At 51.1% G+C, this 19,014-nt stretch overlaps 2 protein-coding genes across 2 annotated transcripts; both read right to left on the reverse strand.

Moving 5' to 3' along the window:
- Window positions 1-506: 506 nt before the first annotated feature.
- LOC309538023 (uncharacterized protein) lies at window positions 507-8,865 on the reverse strand. Its single transcript, XM_082233249.1, has 9 exons — window positions 8,467-8,865; window positions 5,039-5,110; window positions 4,429-4,488; window positions 4,225-4,292; window positions 3,762-3,860; window positions 3,130-3,295; window positions 2,787-2,851; window positions 2,209-2,304; window positions 507-1,723 (listed from the first exon to the last, which is right to left on the reverse strand). Exons 1-9 carry the CDS (start codon window positions 8,648-8,650, stop codon window positions 1,472-1,474), a joined length of 1,062 nt encoding a protein of 353 aa, XP_082089375.1. The 5' UTR covers window positions 8,651-8,865; the 3' UTR covers window positions 507-1,471.
- A 2,029-nt stretch (window positions 8,866-10,894) lies between these two features.
- On the reverse strand, window positions 10,895-18,967 carry SF3A3 (splicing factor 3a subunit 3). The gene is made up of 17 exons (XM_082233244.1): window positions 18,783-18,967; window positions 18,622-18,669; window positions 17,958-18,010; window positions 17,598-17,703; window positions 16,305-16,377; window positions 15,967-16,058; window positions 15,484-15,566; window positions 15,008-15,146; window positions 14,756-14,824; window positions 14,287-14,354; window positions 13,642-13,749; window positions 13,327-13,396; window positions 13,061-13,225; window positions 12,848-12,958; window positions 12,462-12,552; window positions 12,037-12,092; window positions 10,895-11,152 (listed from the first exon to the last, which is right to left on the reverse strand). The coding sequence occupies exons 1-17, from the start codon at window positions 18,876-18,878 to the stop codon at window positions 11,075-11,077; spliced, it is 1,506 nt and encodes a 501-aa protein (XP_082089370.1). The 5' UTR covers window positions 18,879-18,967; the 3' UTR covers window positions 10,895-11,074.
- Between the last annotated feature and the right edge of the window lie 47 nt (window positions 18,968-19,014).

The raw sequence follows: 19,014 nt of genomic DNA on the forward strand, positions 1-19,014 counted from the left end.
ACCGAGCCGAGGAGTAAGCGGCGGCGCTGGAGCCTGCAGGCCTCTTTCCTTGAGCACGGCGGGGCGGGGGGAGAAGACGGGTCCCGCCTCCGGCCTGGCCGCGGCTGCCTTGGCGGCTCCGGCCTCCCGGGCGGGTGCAGGAAGGCGAAAGGAGGAGGCCGCCGACGCATGGGCGCTCCCAGGCCCCGACGAGGCGCGGGAAGGGCGGCTCCGGGCTCCTGCCACCGGCCTTCCGCCCATGGAGCGGCTACTGCCCGGGCTGCAAACCCTTTCTTTTTCGACGGACTCGCCGAAGCTAGACACCCACCCGCCCCGTCTGCTGCCAATTGACAGCTTGCCACTTCCCTAAAATGATGCTGCCAGTTCCTCCTGGAAGGTGCAGGGCCCCCCACCCCGCCCCTCAGTACATAGTGTGGCGGCCTGAGAATGCTCAAGACGGCAGGCGAAATCCGAAAAGCAAGAAGGCGACCAGGGCCAGACCTCATTGATCAGCCGCTGATCTTGGCAGTTACCTGTTGCAGTGATTGCAAAACCTTGGGTGGTTTTTCTGCCTCTGTGGAGGAGACACGGTGCAGGCCCAGGGCAGAGACATGGACTTTAAACACACACACACACTGCTCATCTAGTTAAATAGATTTATTTGCAATTTTTAGGCAAGAGAAACATTTCTGATACTAGGAGTGAGGCGGTGGGTGGAAAGGACAGGCAGCCCAGCGAGAAAGTGGGTCCCTCATTTAAGGCAGCAGCTAAGATCAGCCATGGCAGCAAGGACCTTTAGGGGGGATAAGCAAACTCCCCCCCTTCTAGCTTGGCCCATCACCCCTGCAGAGCCAGAAGGGGGTTCACAGAGCCAGCTAGCAGGAAGCCAGGAGAGAGCAGAGTCACTCTAGTTTAAAGAAGAAGGTGGGGGGGCTCTCTCCCTTTCCTTCACCCCCCCTACCCTGATTAGAGGCTTTCTGTATAGCCCTTGGGACTCTGTCAAATAACAGAAGGCAACCTTCAGCTTTCTGCAAACCTGGAACAGTCTCCAAACAGTTAAATAGCTGCTCCTGGATAAATAGGACACCCTCCCCTATTTAATCCAAAAGAGAATTCCTGTCTCTTCTGTCACTTGCCCCCAGGATCAGGCTTGTGACCTGCTGGCTCCAGCTCAGATCTCCTGCCATCGTTCAGACCAGGGCAGAGGGAAGGAAAGTGGCTCTTGATTATGTAGGTCTGAGCTAAATTATTGTTATTATTTATTCAATTTATATATCACCCTTTATCACAAGCTCACATAGCCCAAAGGTTCATAAATCACTTGGCCCTGGAAGAAAAAGGAGGGAAGGGGGGAAGGCATTTGCTGGATGCCTCGTGAGAAAGGCCCAAACCAAGTGGATTCCCCAAGGCAGAGAGGGAGAGAGAGGCAGAGAAGGGAGAGTTGTTTTTTTGCCACCACCTAAGGACCCGAACAGCTTCAGTTGTGCCCAGCCTAGAACAGGAGAGCATAGTTCAGGCTGAGGACGGCTGCACACGCCAGCAGCTGGAGCAGGGGGGTGAGGGCTACCACTTGCTTGGCTCCATTGAAGTGCACTTTGCCATCCAGCTTCAGGCAGCTGGTCTTGGGCATCGCCGGGCAGCACTCCTGGTAGCAGGGCACCTTGGACCCTGCGGAGCAGGGCGGGCCAGCCGTTTTGCAGACTTTGCTGCATCCAGCCACAAAGTGGGGGCCGGTTTTCTTCATCTGGAAGGAGAGAAAGAAGGAGGCATTGGCCCACACAAGTAGCAGACACAGGAACCAGTTGGGCTGCTGTTTCAGGCACTGGTACTGTGGGGGGCCCCAGAATCAAGCAGGGTGCCTGCAGAGGGTAGCTGGCACTCAGGGCTGCTGATGGGGATTTGGTGGGCCTCCCACTTTCTTCCTCAGACTTCAGATCTCTCGTCCTAAAAAGCAGACTTCCATTGGATGCTCCAGCACCCATTTAGCTAACTATTCTCATTTCAGAATCCTCACGACAGCCATCAGGGTGGCCACTGCCCACCCCTTTCCACATTGCTCTCTTGAGGCACGCAGCTCCTGCTGGTTTGTAAGGAGCTTACAAGGCTCAAGCTGCATTCTAAGGCACTGCAGCAACACTTCAGACCCCTTCCCTGTGGAAGGGCTTCATTCAGAGGGCAGAACAAGAGCGTGGGCGTTTGGAGGGGGTGTTAACATTACAGGAACGGTACCTCGCAAAAATTAAAGCCCACAATGCAGCTGGCTGCGTGCTTCTGTCCCTTGTAGCACCCTTCTCCGTGGCAGGTGAAGCTTGAGCACACTTTCCCCTACAGAGGGAGGAAAGAGAGGCAGGCCATTGAATTGTGGACACCAGGGCTGTGCACTGGATTCAGCCAAATCCCCAGACAAATCAGGGCTGTTCAGAAGGACGCAGGCATTTGTCAAGTTGGGTTCAGACAGTCACACATCTCTGCAGGTTGGACTGGATGGCCCAGAGCCATCCATGGCTGTCAGGAAGGAAAGAGAGGCAGGCAAGGCAGACAAACCCCACAAAAAAGCCCAGACTCTTCTGGGAGGAAGTGGGCCCAACTTCTTTCCTGCCCCCAGGGATCTCCTCCTCTGCTCAACAGCTCTTCAATTAAATGATTGATCCAATGTGGGGGGGTGCATCCCTGGTGTTGGGCAGGAGGGAGGACATAGGAAAAGAACCAGGATCCCATTTCCCACTCATCCACCCACCCACTCTGAGGATGCCACCTGCCCCGCCAGCAAACAAGCCATCCCTTCCAGAACATGAAGTGACACCTACATTTTTAGGGGGTGCTTTGGTGGTGGTAGTGGTGGGCGCCGGCGTGGTGGTGGGCGGCAGATCACCTAGAACAGACATGAGAGATGGAAGAGCTGGCTGAGGCCCCCATGACCTCTTGACCGACGGGAGAAGCTGTCATGCCAGACTGGCAGGTCAGAGAGAGGCTGGCTGTGGGCTGAAATCATGCCCTTCAGCTGCTCCAGGGACTGAGTCCCGAGAGCCAAGAAAGGCCTCTGAGAAGGCAGCTCTGCCCAGATGCCCCATAGGTCAGCTCAGCCTCCCCAGGGAGAAGTAATCCTGCCAAGCCGAGCATCTTAAGAGGCCTCCCATTGGGGGAGCTTACCATAGGCTGTAGCGTTGAGGAGCAGGCAGTTTGGGGAGCTGCAGCACTCCATTGAACACAAGTTCATTCTGATGGTGCCATTCTGCATGCACATGTCGGTGCCGTTGATTCCCCCACACTCACTGCTGCACCGGGCTGTGTAGCTGGTAGTGTTGAGGCGGAAGAGCTGCAAGACCCACCAAAGGGTTAGCAGGGCAAGGCTGACAACTGACCATCGCTGCATTATGATCCATGCAGAGAAGCAGGAGTGGCTGGACCCCACCAGCCCCACCGTAGCTGACCCCCCCACACACACTTGTAAGAACACAGTCCAGGACAGAGGCCAAGGCCACCCACAGTCCTTTGCAGCCTCTTCGGGGTTGTTGTTGTTGTTGTTACTATTAGTTTATATACTGTACCACTCTTCAAGATCTTATGGTGGTTCACAGGATAAAAATACAAGGTAAAAACAAAAGTCAATAGTGAAAACAAAAACATCAGAAGAATACCTCCCAAACCCATTTTAAAAGGCTGTAGAGTATTAATCAACTTTATAAAACCAAAAAAATACAAATACAAAATACAGATTGACATATAACACTTTAAAACTGTTTAAAACAACCCCACTCAAATAACACCTCCAGGCTCCCTACCTCACAGTGTGTTGCATTGTGGCAGGTCTCTGTGCTGTTCCCATGAGCTTCGTCATGGTAGCATCGCTCCCCGGAACACTGGAAGCTCTGGCATGTGAGCTGCAGAGGGAGATGGAGCTGAACCTTCATGGCAAGAAAACTAGGCAGCTGCCCTGGCCTCCCCAGGCCAAGCATCCTCTACCCTAGTAGCACCTCTCACCTGCGACCTGGACCTGACCTGCCACCTCCACTTGGACCTCCCAATTGAATCATTTCCTGGTTCATATCTCTCACATACAAACCTACCCGATGAATACTTCCATCTGCAGGACATTCCTTCTCACCAAAGGGCTGCAGCCAGCCAGGAGCAGACAGTCCATGTCTGCCCCACACCCAGACATTCCCATCCCATCACCTCCAACTGGGAAGTGCCCAACATGCCCCCCCCAACACACAGCAGCGCCATACTGGGTCAGTTTCTTACGTTCATCATGCCTGTGCTGTTCGCTGAGCTGCTGGGGACGAGGGGTGCTCCTGAAATGGGCCCAGGCTCTGAAAGAGGAAGCAAGAGGTTAGTAAATACCTTGGGGTGTGAGCCAAGGAAGTCTCTGCTCCTGCTAATGGCAGGAAGTTCCAAGGATCCGCCTCTTCCTCCCCTTCCCAGCACATAGCCAGCCAGCCCTCTCACCTGCCAGTATACAAGAGGTCCAAGTACTGAAGTGCAGAGCAACCCAGAGGAGAAAGATGCCTGCAGATGGAAAAAAGTAAGACCATGTTTGTTTCTTGAAAGGCAGAGAGAAAAGGCACCTCTATCACCCACAGCTCACTGCAGGGGACCATCAGACAATGTCACATCAAGGCATTGATGGATCCCATTGCAGACCACTGTTCTTTAGGGCAGTGGCAGAGCTTCATGCTCTGGCACCAGGGGCAGAGAGCAGGCGGGGGCGTGGCTGGCGCGGGTCCCGGGGGTGTGGCGCATTGCTTGTGGGGGTGTGGCAGCCAGTGCAGGGGGGGACAGCCACAATGACACCCCACCAGGATCGTGGTGTCGGGGGTGGTGCACTCCCCCTGCCCCCCTCTTCCTCTGTCAGCGCTTTAGGGTGGGGCTCTTGTTCTTTTACCAGATGGTTGGGCAAGCAGAAATCCAACAAACAGTAACTCCCCAATACTACCCCGGTTCCTCTGACTTGCTCAGGAGACACTCTATGTCTTCCATATATCACCTTCGCCAAGGAGCGAGTCACATGTCAGGCTGTCACCTCTGCCAGAAATTCCACCACAATGAAGCCTCTTACCCTGGGCTGGGAGAATCCGGTGGTTGTTGGGACTTGCCATCTCTAGCCAAGGGGATCTAATCCTGTAGGACCCTGCAGAGTGGGCAACAGGGAAGAAACATATGTATGTATTTCTCAGATTTCTCAGCACGCACACCCCGAGCACAAGGAGGCGATGCAAGCAACCCCTAAACTCAAGACAAAGCTGTAGAAAGGATCTTAAACAGGGTCTTGGCAGGACCTATCTCAGTTCACTAGGAGCAATGGGTTGAATGAAGCAGGGCCCTTTGCACATTCCTGTGTTTTGGTCTTCTCATCCAGGTAATGAGGCTGTGCAGTCACTGGCTAGGAATCTGATCAGAGCATCAGGTGTGCCCACAATAGGACGGTGGGCCCTTGAAAAGTGGCTCACTCAAGGAGAAAAGGCAGAAGGAGATGCTTTGAACCATCAAGCCATTTCTCCACCTGGCCAGTATAGTTGGAGCCACCTGAGCATCTGGATCTGGTCACAGTCTGCAAGGACAGAACTTGAGCTGCCACAAGTACTGTAACATCCACTGGAGGGAGTCAGAACAGAAGACATTACACCTGCCTTCCTGGGGAAAGTCAGCTTGGTCTTTCTCTATGAGAGTGATTATGCACAGGCTGCTGTCCCCCGTCCCCCACAACAACTTCACTGCCTCAGGCTGTTGCTAGATCCCAGCCCTGCAGCACCTCCGGGAACAGATGCTGCCAATTTTGAGCCATGAAGTGCTAAACAAACCCAGCAAAAGGAGAAGACCTGCAGGGAAGACCATCCCCCTCCCCATTATTTCTGTGTGGTACCGCCTGTGTGCCTGATGCTTTTACAGGAGGGCAGCACCTTCCCTTGATGAGCTTCCAGTCTTAAATATGACCACAGAGAAAGAGGAGAGGAAGCAAGCAAGCAAGCAAGCAAGCTGGATGTGCCTCCATTTTGGCTGCATGGCCTTGGGCTTCATTGCAGAAAGCCAGGGAGGGGGTTTCGCAGGCAGGCATCCTGGGAGGCAGCTCCAGGCATGCAAGAGGAGCTGCTGGAGGGAGGAGACCTTGGGATGGCTGAAGGCTGTGGAAAGAAGGTCACAGGCAGAGAGAGGCCTTTAGGTATATGAGAGCAGCAAAGAGAGAAGACCAAGCCAAGCTCAACCTTAGGAGCTTTCTTGACAAAAGAAAGTGAGTGTCAATTTGGAGCATCAAGTTGTGCGCAGTGAGGTGCATTTTTAGTAACTGCCAAGCTTTCTTTGCTCAGAGACTCAGCAAAACCTAACACTGAGCAAGTCTTAGAGAAAGTCTGGCTGCTTTTGATTGCGAATTGATGGATGGGGGTGGGGTGAGCTGCTGCAGCTCTGGATCACTTTATCTATTGCAGGGGGTTGGATTAGGTGACCCTTGAAGTCCTTCCAACCCTACAATTATATAGTTCTATGATAATATGATTCTCTTGTGTCTCCTACAATTAGCCTCATGCATCTTATTCCATGTGAAACCTCTTCTGGATTCCTAGAGGACAGGAAGTGCCATTATGGGTAGTTGCTGGTTTAGCCTTTCCCTGCAGTGTTGGAAGTGCTTGGCAGGGGGTTGGACTCGATGGCCCTTGTGGTCTCTTCCAACTTTATGATTCTATGACACCCCCCCCCCAACCTCCTCTTTGGGAAATCTTGCAATGTCTTCTTAATTAAAGCAAGTCATTAAAACAGTTAATATATGCTCATCAGCTTTATAAACTACGCTAAACGGGGTAATGTTTATTGGTAACACTTTCATTAAAGGGTAATCATTTTATGTCTCTATTCAATACTTATTTTGTTTCGAAAACACATAGCATGACTATTCCCAGGGGGCTTAGCAACAAATACAAAGGATTTAACAAGTAAACCCCAAGTAAAATAGGGGGGGGGCAGCAGGACAGAATACATACTTAATGCAGGAACATAGAAAAATCTAACAAGCAGAGTCAGTAAGTCAAAGGCAGAATGAGAAAGTCTCTGACTGGTGCACAAAACACACCAGTCAGACATGGGCAAACCTCCTCCAGCGAGCACATTCCTGTAACCAGAAGTTGCCCCTGCCTCACCTCTGGGGCACCCCCATTATCCGTGCTGGGCATATTGGCAGGTTTGCGCAGGATAAATTCAAGGAGTCCATACCATCTGAAGTTTCGCTGGTCCACTGTGGGACCTTGACTTGTGCCACCAAGAAGAATGACCACCAGTCAACATCCTGCTGAAGATTCCTACATTCCCGCATTGCAGGAGGTTGGATGAGATGACCCTTGAGGTCCCTTCCAACTCTACAATTCTATGATTCTATTATCTGTTCCCACCAGCAACAACGGCTCTCGCACTGAGCATTTGGCTGCTCTGTGTCTCATTCCCTGGTCAAATCTGCTTAGCCTTTAGCCTGATAACCCTCCAAGGCCTTGATCTCTTGTGGTGCTTCGTTAAGGCCATTAAAGCAGCTGCTGGTGAAGCGGTCAAAGGGGTAAGAGCACTTGCAGCAACAAGTACAAAGAGCTATGAAGGCTGTGGGCTGAGTTCCAGGAACCCCTGCAGGTCCCCAAGCAGTGGCTGCCATGGAGACTGGAAAATGACACACCCAAAGGCCCAGGGCTCCTCGCTAATGACATGTGCTGTTGGCCCAGCAACCCTGTGTTTGGTTGAGCCCCAGAGGAAAAATGGGAAAGCTGTAGACAGATATCAAGGACAGAAACCCTCAAGAACAGAAGCCTATATCCTACCAGCACCTCTGGCCAGCCAACCTACACTCAACAGTCAGCAAAAAACCTCATCATCTCAGCCCTGGGTCATCCCCACCACTCTTGACAACCACTTTGGAAGCTTGGGGGACCAGTTGAGCCATTAGTTTTAAAAGCAGGGCCTGGGCTCTTCCCTAAAGGCACTGCATATCTGAGAAAGATACCAGTTTGGATGATGAAGTGCAGCCCATTCACTTTCCCAAAACAGAGATCTGCCAGAAAGGAACTGAATACCAAAGCTCACGCCACGATGCTCTGTTCCTTTGCTTGGTTTCAACCCTCTTAGAACCTCAAGGAAGCGCTGCAAATTCAGAGGAGTCCTCAGGAACCAAAGCATTCAAGTTCTAATCCAGAAAAATGTATAATCCACAGACCATCCTTCTAGCTAAGGAGCTGGAGCTTGGTAGGGTTTGGGGAATGTCTTTTCTTTCAGAGGGCCTCCACCCCACCTGATTGTTCAGGATCCCATCGTACGTTAAGGATGCAAGTTGAGGAGCCAACTCTCCTTCATCCAGGGATGGATTGTCTCACTCAGAAGCCCAACTCAATACATTTAGAGGACCAGTCCCCTCTGTAGCAGGCAGGTCTCTCATACATACACACTATCAAACATGCACCCCCCTCCCGCCTTCCTTAGCTAGTCCCCCAAAGGAACCCACCAGCTGCGCTCACTTACCTCGCCCTAGAAGCCTGTCTGAGCAATGTCTTCCTCCTGTGCTGGCAGAAGAGGTGCCCCTTGGGGAGCCCTCCTCCCCGCCCAGGTGGAGATGGCACCAACCAGCAGGTAGAGTGGAGTGGTGGGAGAAAGGAGGGGTTTGCTTCCATGATGCTCTGGGCAACCGAGGCTGCTCTCCCCACATGGGGCCCAGAACACATGGCAGGATGAGGCACAATCACCAAGGCTGGCTTCAGGGAGTCTTTGAGTAAAGGCATCAGAGCACTTAAGATAATCCTCATAAGATGGGGAAAGGAGTTCCATCCTTCCCCCCAACAAAGACTGTATGCTGTTTACAATAAGGATCTGATGATTCAAGCTTTTCAGGCAGACCTCTGGTATCAGAAAGATCTGCATGTGCCGCTCAACAGCTGGAAGTTCCTCTCCACCTACGAAACATCTTTCAATGGGACAAAAGGTTAGGCTGCTGTGGAGAGGGGCACTACTTGGGGGGCAGGTCCACAATACTGATTGCAATAGACTGCTGTAGGTGTACAGAGATAAATTAAGGTGGGGGGTGGGGGGGTCTCACCAGTAATGCAACAAAACAAAAAGGATGGGGTGGAGTGAAGGGGCAGGAGACCTGGGGTACTTGGGACCACCCCCCTCATACTACCCCTGGGGAGAGGGGGGTTACCCTTTCTTTTTTAAAAAATTCAGTCTTTAGAGTTGGCAAAGCTTGGAAGAGTAAATAGGAGGATTTTATATTGTTCTGAGAGAAATGGCCAGGGAAGGAGTCTTCGGGATGGAAGCGGGGAGAGACTAACAGCTTTGAGGATGGAGCAGCTGCCTTGCTGAAAGCCACAGCTAGGAGGCAAAACCTACATCCCACCCTTTCCTAGAGACCTCCTCACCTGGGTGATGCATTGCAGAAACTTGGCAGCAACAAAGACCTTGCCAGACAAAGTGTAGTGGCCACTTTGGGGAGGATCGAGAGGGAGTTTCTCAAAGAAGAGAGTCTGGGTGTGTGGCTAAATGCTGCCAATACAGTTTATCAAGAAAGGGAGTCTGTGTGACTGTATATAAATGCTGCTGTTCCATTACAAGTCTAGGGTTGTTCCTCAAGTGAGATGGAATAGGTTCTGAACTTAGCCCCCCCCTCCCCATGGCAGAACACCCCAAATCTCCCCCAACCAGGGCACCCAAGAACACAGCTCAGCCAAATTGCCCTTCTCCCACTTCCAATCAGGCTGCAGCCACCCCCAGGTGCCCATCAGGGCCTCGCCTTGCTCAGGCAATTACAGCAACAAATCCATCCCAATTAGGGTAATTAGCCACGCTCTCTGTTCCCAGCAGGTCTCTGGGGTCCTTGGGTAGCAGCAGAGAAATAACAAGAAAAAGAGGAACTAAACTCAGGGAGAAGAGAAACACAGAAAGCTGCCTTATACTGAATCAAGACCATTAGTCCATCTAGCTCAGTACTGTCTGCACTGACTGGCAGCAGCTCTCCAGGATTTCAGGTGGGAGTCTCTCCCAACACAACCGGGAGATGCTGCAGGAAACTGAACCTGGGATCATCTGCTTGCAAGGGAGATGCTCTAGCACTGAGGTATGGTCCTTCCCCAAACAGAGACTTCACAAGACACAGATGTTACATGTGGTGGGTCATGTTATGGTATTCCCTTGTGGCTTGCCAGAGCAGCCGCCACCGCCACCACCACTGCAGCCACCTTGGATGGTTTTACCTCCTTTTCCAACTAGATTGCAACCCCCTTGTCGCATACGCATGTGAGGCCTGCAAGAGCATGCCTGTCCTTTCCACCCAGGAACTCCCTGCCTCAGAGCCACAATAGCTGTATTCCAGAGCAAATGGCCCTTAAGAGAAGCATTCTGCTCAGAGAGAAAGGTGCCTGTAGGCATTAGGACCCAGGAGCTGGAAGCAGTAGCAGGATATTTACCAGCAGCTGCTGAAGAAGCGGGTGGGTTTGGGGAAACCTAGTGAACACAATTGCCTGTCACAGCCAGGCCTTGAGTAGCTGCAAACAAAGGCACTTTCTTCTTTTCCTCTCCACTCAACTGAAACAGAAATGGGCCTAGTGAACTACAAGGAGGTACAAAGGAACAACCCTAAAATCATAGACCTGTGGAGTTGGAAGGGACCCCAAAGGCTTGAGTTCAACCCCCGCAGTGCAGGAATCGCAGCTAAATAATCCCTGGCAGATGGCCATCCAATCTCTTCTTAAATATATCCAATGAAAGAGTCCACCAGCTTCTGAGGGAGTATTTTCTGTATCTTTGGGAAGTGAAAGTTCAACTCTGGCTTAGTTCTCAGTGAGGGACTGAATCTGTGCCTTGTGTCCCACTTCTAGTGAACAAGGATGCATTATGTGTGAAAGAAGCTGGAAGCCTGAACATGTCTATCAAATAAAGCTGAAGACCACACCAGGTGCCCATTCCTTCTGCCTTTAAAACTAAGGTTTATTTTTTATGAAAAAATTGTTACAGGAATCATCACCCTGTGAGCTGTAAGTGTCCTTGAAGCACCCGCTCCCATGGAGGAGGGAAGAACAGGCACACACGCTACATGGGAGGTCTGGGGTGGGGTGTGTCGGGCCAACGTCTCCTCTGATCACAGCAGGCCTTGGCGCTTCAGATCTTCGTAGGTCTTCTTGTTGACCACGTTCCCACTGGAATCCTCGTATTCCTCCTAGGTTGACAGAGAATCCCAGGTGTGGGGAAAACCAGGAAAGCAGTACCAGGGCCCTAAGGCGAAGGTCTCCCCCACCATGGAGACAGCAAAGCGCTGAAACCCAGAAGCTGCTGCCACAGGCAACAGAAGCCTCTGCGGGCACCCTGCCAGCCCGGCCACTGGGGGAGAAGTGGAGCGGCATCCGCCTCAAGCGGCAAAATGGGATGCACTGCCTCTGCTGAGACTCTCTGAGGAGCCAATCTAGTCCAGCCTCCTTTGGCCAATCAGGTGCTTCTGGGAAGCCCTGAAGCAAGGCAGGAGAACAACAGAGAGCATTCCAGCACCCCTCTATGCTGCATCTGAATATGGAGGCTCCACTGAGCTGTCATGCCCTGTTTCTGACATTCAGCCCTGAGTGCTATTGCTTATGCGACCAAAACACCCTCACCAAAGCACAAAAGGGAAGAATCAGTAGCCCAAGGAGAAGCCAATGCACGGAAACATGTTTAGACCAATGAAACCCCGCAGCCAGTTAACTACATGCTGGGAGTGGGGCGGGGACACACAACAGATGCTTGTGTAGGAGGGGAAATAGGGTGGACAGTTATGGAGGAAACAGCCAATGTGGACATGGGAGGAGCTCCTCTCCACCCTGGGACATTTCAGGGCAGGCTCCCCTGGTCACGTGACCGGTACCAACCAATAGTTCTTATCCCCCATGACTTCAGTGGGCATGGCTAGCCAGCGCCAGCCTTTGCATTCCCTTTGCTAAACATTGGGGACCTGGGTAGAATTTGCCATGGGGACCGGAGCTGAAGGCACACACACCACTAACCCCCGGCCTGGTCCTCCCAGTCCCATTCCCAACAGACAACTGCAAGGGATGTCCCAACCCAGCTTACTTCTGTGTCCGGCTGCCACCTCTCCGAAGCCTTCTGTTGCTTCAGCTTTGCCCACACTGTAAACACACATGCACAAACTGTCAGAGGTGACTGTCAACTGCTCGCTCCCAGTCACAATCCAAGATACCCAGGTGGAGGGATAGCTGCTACTCTGCTTGGGGAAGCACCAGAAGCCCTGCACCCCTGCCCAACCAGGGGTAAAGGATCAGGCTCCTGCCACACAAGTTGCCCCTCTGAGAAGCTCCACCCACCCAGTCACTCTGCTGATCCTGGCACATCAGCAAAGAGGTAAATAAATCACACAACAAGCCAGCAGCTGACAGAGGAGGCCCATCACTCTGACAGGATGGCCCCCACCCCCCACAATGTGAAACTGGCAGCCACAGGCAAGCCCAGGGCCAGGAAGGCAACTTGTGGCTACTTACATGAAACAGCATCTTCAATCTGCGTGACGTTGGCAAAGTGAGCTGTGTTGGGGATTCCCAGGCATCGCATTCCATGGGCGTGGCGCCATTCCTATGGAACACAGAGGAGCATCAAGGCTTGGCCATGATGGAGCCAAAGTGCTCCAGAGGGAGGGGGGAAGGAGGGCAGAGAAGAGGCTGGCCTGTGCCACTGCGCAGAACTGCCACACAACCTGGGTCTCGAAAAGAAGGCTAAGCTAAAAAGCAGCCTGCATGGGTGGGGGCTCTGCAAGTGTTAAGATTCAAGGACTACTGCCTAGCAAGAGCCCTGAACCTCATGCAAGCTGATAATTTGTTCAAACACCCCCCCCCCCAAATAAATATTTTGGCACTTTCCAGTGTCCTACCGCAAAGTGTCGTTGGAAAGCTTTGGGCCCACGGTAGGTGTAGTTCCCACAGATCTCACAATTGTAGTTGATGTTCAGGCCGTGGAGCTTATACAGCCAATAAGGGATGGGCTGGAAGGCAAGGGGGGGAGGAAGAGAGAGTGAGCACACAAAGCAGTCACTTCCTCCCATCCCCTGGGGTGTGCTGTGAGCCCCACAATGAGCCGGGCTTACTTTGCCATCCCACCCAAGGGGCAGGTTCTTGGGGTTGTAGATGATTTCGTTCTCTTCGTCTTCACTCTCACTCTCACTGATCTGTTCCTCCTCCTCCTCCTCGCGTTCCTCACCAGTCCGTGCCTGCTTGCGCTGCACATTTTCATGAGTCAGCTGCCGCTGCTCCTACAAGGATTGGGAAACAGAGGCAGTGAGTACAGTAGGAGGCCTATTGAACCACAACAGAACCCCAATGGCTAGGGAGAAGAATGGGAGACAGAGCTTACCCCAAGAATCTCCACGTGCTCGTAGATCTGAGCCTCCAGGAAAGCCAAGTCCTTGTTCCTCTCAGTGTCCCTGTCAAGGAAACGGCTCGATGAAGGGATAAGGCTACACACACACACCACACCACTTGCAGCACCAGGAGGACCCACATGGGCTGCACAGCTCAGGTTGCTAGTCAAAGCTAAGGCCAAGGACAGCATCTCTCCCACCCAGCCACTGGCAGAGAAGCAAGGAAGCAAGGAACTGCCCCTCTGCCGGAAGGTGATCTGAGCAGGATATGTTCAACTTCACCCCAGCCATACCCCCATGGGCCTCACCGCTTGCTCCCCTTTGTCTTTGGGTTCTTGGCAAAGAGAGAAGGGTCAAGGGCCTCCAGAGACTTGCCCTTGGTGCTGAACAGCCTCTGAGCACGTTCCTCTAGCGTCCTGGAGAGGAGGAAGAGAAGAAACGCATTACGTGCTTGCATCTCCAGATCCGGATAAACCCAGAGCTCATCCAAACAACCAGACCTCTCATGTAAGAACATAAGAGCCTGCTGGGTCAGGCCTGTGGCCCATCAAGTTAAACATCCTGTTCTCACAGAGGTCAACCAGATGCCCCAGTATGAAGATCACAGGCAGGAATCGAGTACAAGAGCACTCTCTTTTCCTGTGGTTTCCAGCAAAGGGTACTCAGAAGCATCACTACCTCCAACTGTGGAAACAGAGCATAGCCATCAGGGCTGGTAGCCATCAACAGTCCTCTCCTCCATGAATTTGTCTAACCCTATTTTAAAGCCACCTACGTTGGTGTCCATGACTGCCTCCTATGGGAGCAAGTTCCTTAGTTTAACTCTGTGCTGCATGAAGAAATATTTTCTTTTATCTGCATTCAGCTTCATTGGGTGTCATACACAGGGTCCAGCAGCAGCAGCAACAACAACCCACCCCCCACAACCAGCTCCAAACAAATCCTTTACTTACCCACCACATTTCAGACCCAAAGCCAGCAGTGCAGATTTCAGCCTGTCCAGTCCAAGGGAGGCCAATTCCTGTGGAAGAAGCACAAATGCACAGAGCTGACATGACTTGGCTGTAAGTTAACCATCTCCTTTCCCTTGTTTGGCCGGGCAATGGGTAGCAAGAACCTAGCCGAAGTCCCTGCACACCACAGAAAACAAGGCGGCGGCGGCAGCAGCAACTGTTCTGGAAAGCTCGGAAGCTGCCTTATACAGAGGCAGATCACTGGTCCATCTAGCTCAGTATCGTCTACACTGACTAGCAGCAGTGGTTCCCCAGGGTTTGAGGCAGAGAGTATTTCCCAGCCCTAAACAGAGATGTCACTGGGGATCAAACTTGGCACCTTCTGCATGCAAAGCAGGTGTTCTGCCTCTGAGCTGCATCCCTTCCCCTCCTGCTCCCTTCCCAGCACCAACAAGACAGGCAAACAAACCTCCCAGGAAGAAAAGGCTGACAGGTCCAGGTGGGCCCCAGCATGGGTGAGGGCGCTGCTGGTCTCTTTCTGCCAAGAGACAACAAGAGGGTTAGCGGCTCAAGATCCCCCCCAAAACACAGTCCAGAGCTTTGGTGGCCAAATACTTAGAGCTCCTAAGGTGGTTCAAGGAGCCTGTCAGCAGAGACCTGCTCCATGGGACCATGATCTTGCCAAACCTCCAGCTCCCACCCCATCCTGGGCACTGCTCACCGGCCAACCAGGGAAAGTGCCGTTCTCCCACTTCTTCTCAAATTCCGCCTGGATTTTGCCAAACAGCTCGTTCTGGTCCAGCAATGGCTTCACTCGGTCTGTATAATCCTGCAGGTATTCCAGGAGCATCTCCAGGTACCTGTAACAATCACCAAGGGAAGAGAGGGAGGAGGTGACTGCCTCATAATCAAACAATGCTCCTCACCCCGTTGCGAGGAGCCAGCCAACAGAGATCCTACACAGAAAGATGCCAAACAAGGTTTATGGTTCTTTCGGCTTGTTACTAAGCCCACGTGGGTGACAGAGAAAATCTGGTCACAATGGATTTGGGGGGGCATAAAACAACTTGAATGGCTTTAAAACTTTTGGAGCAGAACACAAAAAATAGCCCAGACTGATAAAGATACATTAGAGGCTTTGGAAGAGTTTAATGTCTGTTCTCTTCCTCCCCCCACCCAAAAGTTCTGAGCTCTCACCTCCTGTATTCAGCATTTTTCCTTTCCTTAGGAATGTCAAAAAGCTGGTCAAAAGTGGACAGGTATGTGATATAATCCAATTTCTGCAGAGGACAGGGAAAAAGAGATAATTAACTGTGACTTCATGCAAGATCCCAATGCAGGCACTGAATCGTTTCCTGGATAATCCCTACTCCCTGCTGCTCACCCCCTTAGCTCCATTCCATTAGGCGGAAAAGGGAGACAGAAAGGCAAACTCTATTGGTTCAGCTGGGACCATCTGCCTCCATTTTGCTCTTCCCAGAACTGTCTCCCTGGTTATTAAATATTTCTGAAGCTATGAAGAATTAGTGCTTGAACACCTGTTGCTTGTTCCTTCTCCATTCCTTTTTCCTTCTGTTTGCACTCTAATGCATGCTATACTTGGTGAGCAGGGCCATTTGGGTATAGAACAGAGGACAAGAGATGCTTCCAAATCCTAGACAACCTGGTTGGAAATCTCACCTCTGAGGACTTGAGGTTAATGTACTTGAGATAACAGTCATGCAGGTCCAAGTAGCGGCCGTATCCTTCTTCATCAGTGAACTCCACAAGGTCTGCAGAAAACAAATAGAGACAGACAACTCAGAACTGGCATAATGAGGAAGAGAACTGAATCCCCAGGCCAAGAACAAAGAGCATTTCCTCTAGCTTGGCTACAGTGCAGATGAAGACAAGCAAGAAGCAATCTTGCAGCAATAGGTCCTCTGCCCATTTGTTCCAACTATCTGGAATGTGTAATGGGCATCAGAATAGGAGGCCAAGTAAGGGGTTATGCCAGACAGGTTAGATTTAAAACTTACTCTGAGCCTCTTCACTGGGATTCTCCCGAGCCTTCAAGAGCTCCTCAAACTCCACCGACATCGGCACACAAATCTACAAGGGACAGATTACTACAGGTGTTTAGGATTAATAGGCTAGATAATGAGCAGGTAATAAATGCAGTGATACCTGATCCAAAATACATTAGACCTTATGCTAGTAGTTAGACAAGACACGAAGGAAAGAAATAAGTTTGCAAGAGACAACAGAAGACAAAGGGAACAGACACATTACAACAGTGGTTCCCTAAGTGGGTATTATCACCTCCTGGGGTGGAGTGGGGTTACTGCAGATGTGCTTCTACAAGCATGTTTTTCGCTTATTTATGATTGACCAGGATAGAGCCTAGAATGAAACACTTCCTTCACTTCTTACTGCTTATTTCTTTTACTCTTATCACTTTTGAGGCAATTTCTGATTGATATCCTGCACTATTGACAATGGTTAAAAAAACTCCTTGTTGCATTTCCAACATCATATTTGGTGGAATGTGATTTTGGTGTAGTCATCCAACTTCTCTCCAAGCAAAGAAATAAACTCTTACAAAACATGGAGATTTAAGGCTCCTGCAAAGTGACTTTAAACCAGACATTGGGAAACAGATTTCACTTTATCAAGTCTGTCCATCACATTACAAATTTACTGAATAGTAAAGTAGTCACTAAATGTGGTAATTAATAATCTTGCTAAATAACTATCAGACTTTGAAAAGCAAGTATTACTGGATCAAGTTCATCAATTCTGTTGAATTAATTAAGATAAATAGTTTTAATTGGATTTTGAATAAGCATGCAATTAATTGTTACTGTTTTGCATTTTATTGTGGTATTATCTTCTTTAGTGAGTTGTGCAAACCACTATTCTGAATAATGCTTTTTGTAGGGCAAGGAGGTACTGGAGGTGAATTTATGGAACCAAGGCGGAATTAGCATAAAAAAGTTTGGGAACCACTGCACTACCAAATTTTTGGAGGCAGACAAGGAGAGAAGTTGAACAACTGCCAAAAGGTTTTGGGAAGAAAAGCAGTGTGTATTTGGTGCATAAAAGGTCAGCATGAAAAGAGGTAGTGGAGATTGCTTCCTGTATGCATCTTTCCATACTAGAAGCAAAGTTCAAACTAGAAAATATAGAATATAGGCTACAGCACAGGCAGTCAAGTCACTTTCACAATACCAGAAGCAACCATGAAATCCCAGGGTCTTTAGACCAAGTAGGGCAACTAGTCAGTGGTGCTACTTCTTGAGGATTCATTACACACACACACACAACCTCACCTCATTTGGGTGTTTCCGATGGAACTCTTTAATCTGCTTCAAACGATTGTAGAACTCAGCAAACTCATTGGGCCCTGAAATGGCACTGAGTTCTTCCTTCCGCAACCTATAGAAAACAGGAGGAGGAAGCCTTTTCAGATTGGCTAGCAGGATTGCTTGCAGAAGGAGAAAGAAATAAGGGATCTGGCCTGATTGGTGCTGCACATGGAACAAGGATAACAGCAGTCTGTGCTTTCTGGATTTTAAGTGCTCCCCTCCCTTCCAGTACCCATTCAACTGGAGGCCCCCACCAGGTCTTGCCAGCTCAAAGTCTGCTGCCCCCTCCCCAAAGAAACTGCCAGGGAGGAAGACCCTTCTTACCCGTCTTTGTCGTCGTACAAGTCTCTCAAGTTGCCGCTCACCTCCATGTATCTCTGGAAGGAAAAGAAGGGCAAGGCCCAGGAGTCAGCCATAACAGCTCTGGTGGCAGCAGCAGCCTCCCCAAGCTAGAAAGGGCTGGGTTTCATGGTAAAACGGCAGCCTTGCACCATCAGCTGTCCCTTCTGCCTCTCTGGTTGTCTTGAGGCACTTGCTGCTCCTGCATCTTGTGTCACTGAATTATGCCTCCTACTTGCTTTCCAAGTTTTCTTAGTGCCACCTATGCCAATGTAACATCATTTGCTACAGGGGAGAGTCTGCTGGAACCATCAAGAGGCACCAGCCTTGTCCCCTCCCAACCCCACCTGGAACCCTTATAAGGCAAAGATGATGACTTAAGCATTCTTATCTCTTCTTAACGTTTGTTTTAGGGAATGCTCTTTGCCTTTTTGGCAGGAGCGTGGATATGTTCAGTTTTCAATCCTGCTGGAATCCTTCAGATATGTTATCATTTGCATTTGCGTTATTTTGGACTTGCTTTCTTGCATTTGTATATACCCGTTTGTTCTGGGCAGCCGCCTTGGAAGCCTTCTTAGTTGAAAGGCGGCATATGAATAAACAGTAAGGTAACGCCCCCCCTCCACAAGACAAGGCCCGGCCTACTCACATCCTGCATGGCCCGCGTGCGGTGGTCCGAGTTGATCTGGTCTCGAAGCTGCTTAGAGGGAGAAAGAGAGAGAGACAAAGAGGGATGAGGGGGTGCGGGTCAATCGCGGGTGTGGGGCGATGCGGGGCCGGCGCCACCAACCTCCCCTTCCCCCTCCTCACCGTGGACTTCCGCGTGAGCATCTCCTTGACCATGACGTCCATCAGCCGCTCGCGCTCCTCGTGGTAGCGGCGCTGCTGCTCCAGGATAGTCTCCATGGCGGCGGCGGCGGCAGCAGTAGCGGAGGAGGAGGCCGGTATTACGACTCGAGTCCCGCTCGGCGGGACCGGAAGTGGCGAACCCTCAAAACCGGAAGCCACGCTTCCAGCGGTCCCTCGCGGTTCCTTCCCCGGC

The sequence above is a fragment of the Podarcis vaucheri genome (genome assembly GCF_965113315.1).
Source record: "Podarcis vaucheri genome assembly, chromosome: 7".
Classification (NCBI taxonomy): domain Eukaryota; kingdom Metazoa; phylum Chordata; class Lepidosauria; order Squamata; family Lacertidae; genus Podarcis; species Podarcis vaucheri.

Bases quoted from the DNA above. Each gene is read 5' to 3' on its own strand.
- LOC309538023 (XM_082233249.1), bottom strand. From the start codon at position 8,650: ATGTGGGGAGAGCAGCCTCGGTTGCCCAGAGCATCATGGAAGCAAACC. The intron at 5,111-8,466 runs GTAAGTGAGCGC...CCCACTCTGCAG, and splicing joins AGACAGGCTTCTAGGGCGAG to GGTCCTACAGGATTAGATCC. The intron at 1,724-2,208 runs GTACCGTTCCTG...CTCTCCTTCCAG, and splicing joins TGGGCTTTAATTTTTGCGAG to ATGAAGAAAACCGGCCCCCA.
- SF3A3 (XM_082233244.1), bottom strand. From the start codon at position 18,878: ATGGAGACTATCCTGGAGCAGCAGCGCCGCTACCACGAGGAGCGCGAG. The intron at 16,059-16,304 runs GTAAGTTTTAAA...TGTTTTCTGCAG, and splicing joins TCCCAGTGAAGAGGCTCAGA to ACCTTGTGGAGTTCACTGAT. The intron at 12,553-12,847 runs GTAGGACACTGG...TGTGTTCCATAG, and splicing joins CTTTCCAACGACACTTTGCG to GAATGGCGCCACGCCCATGG.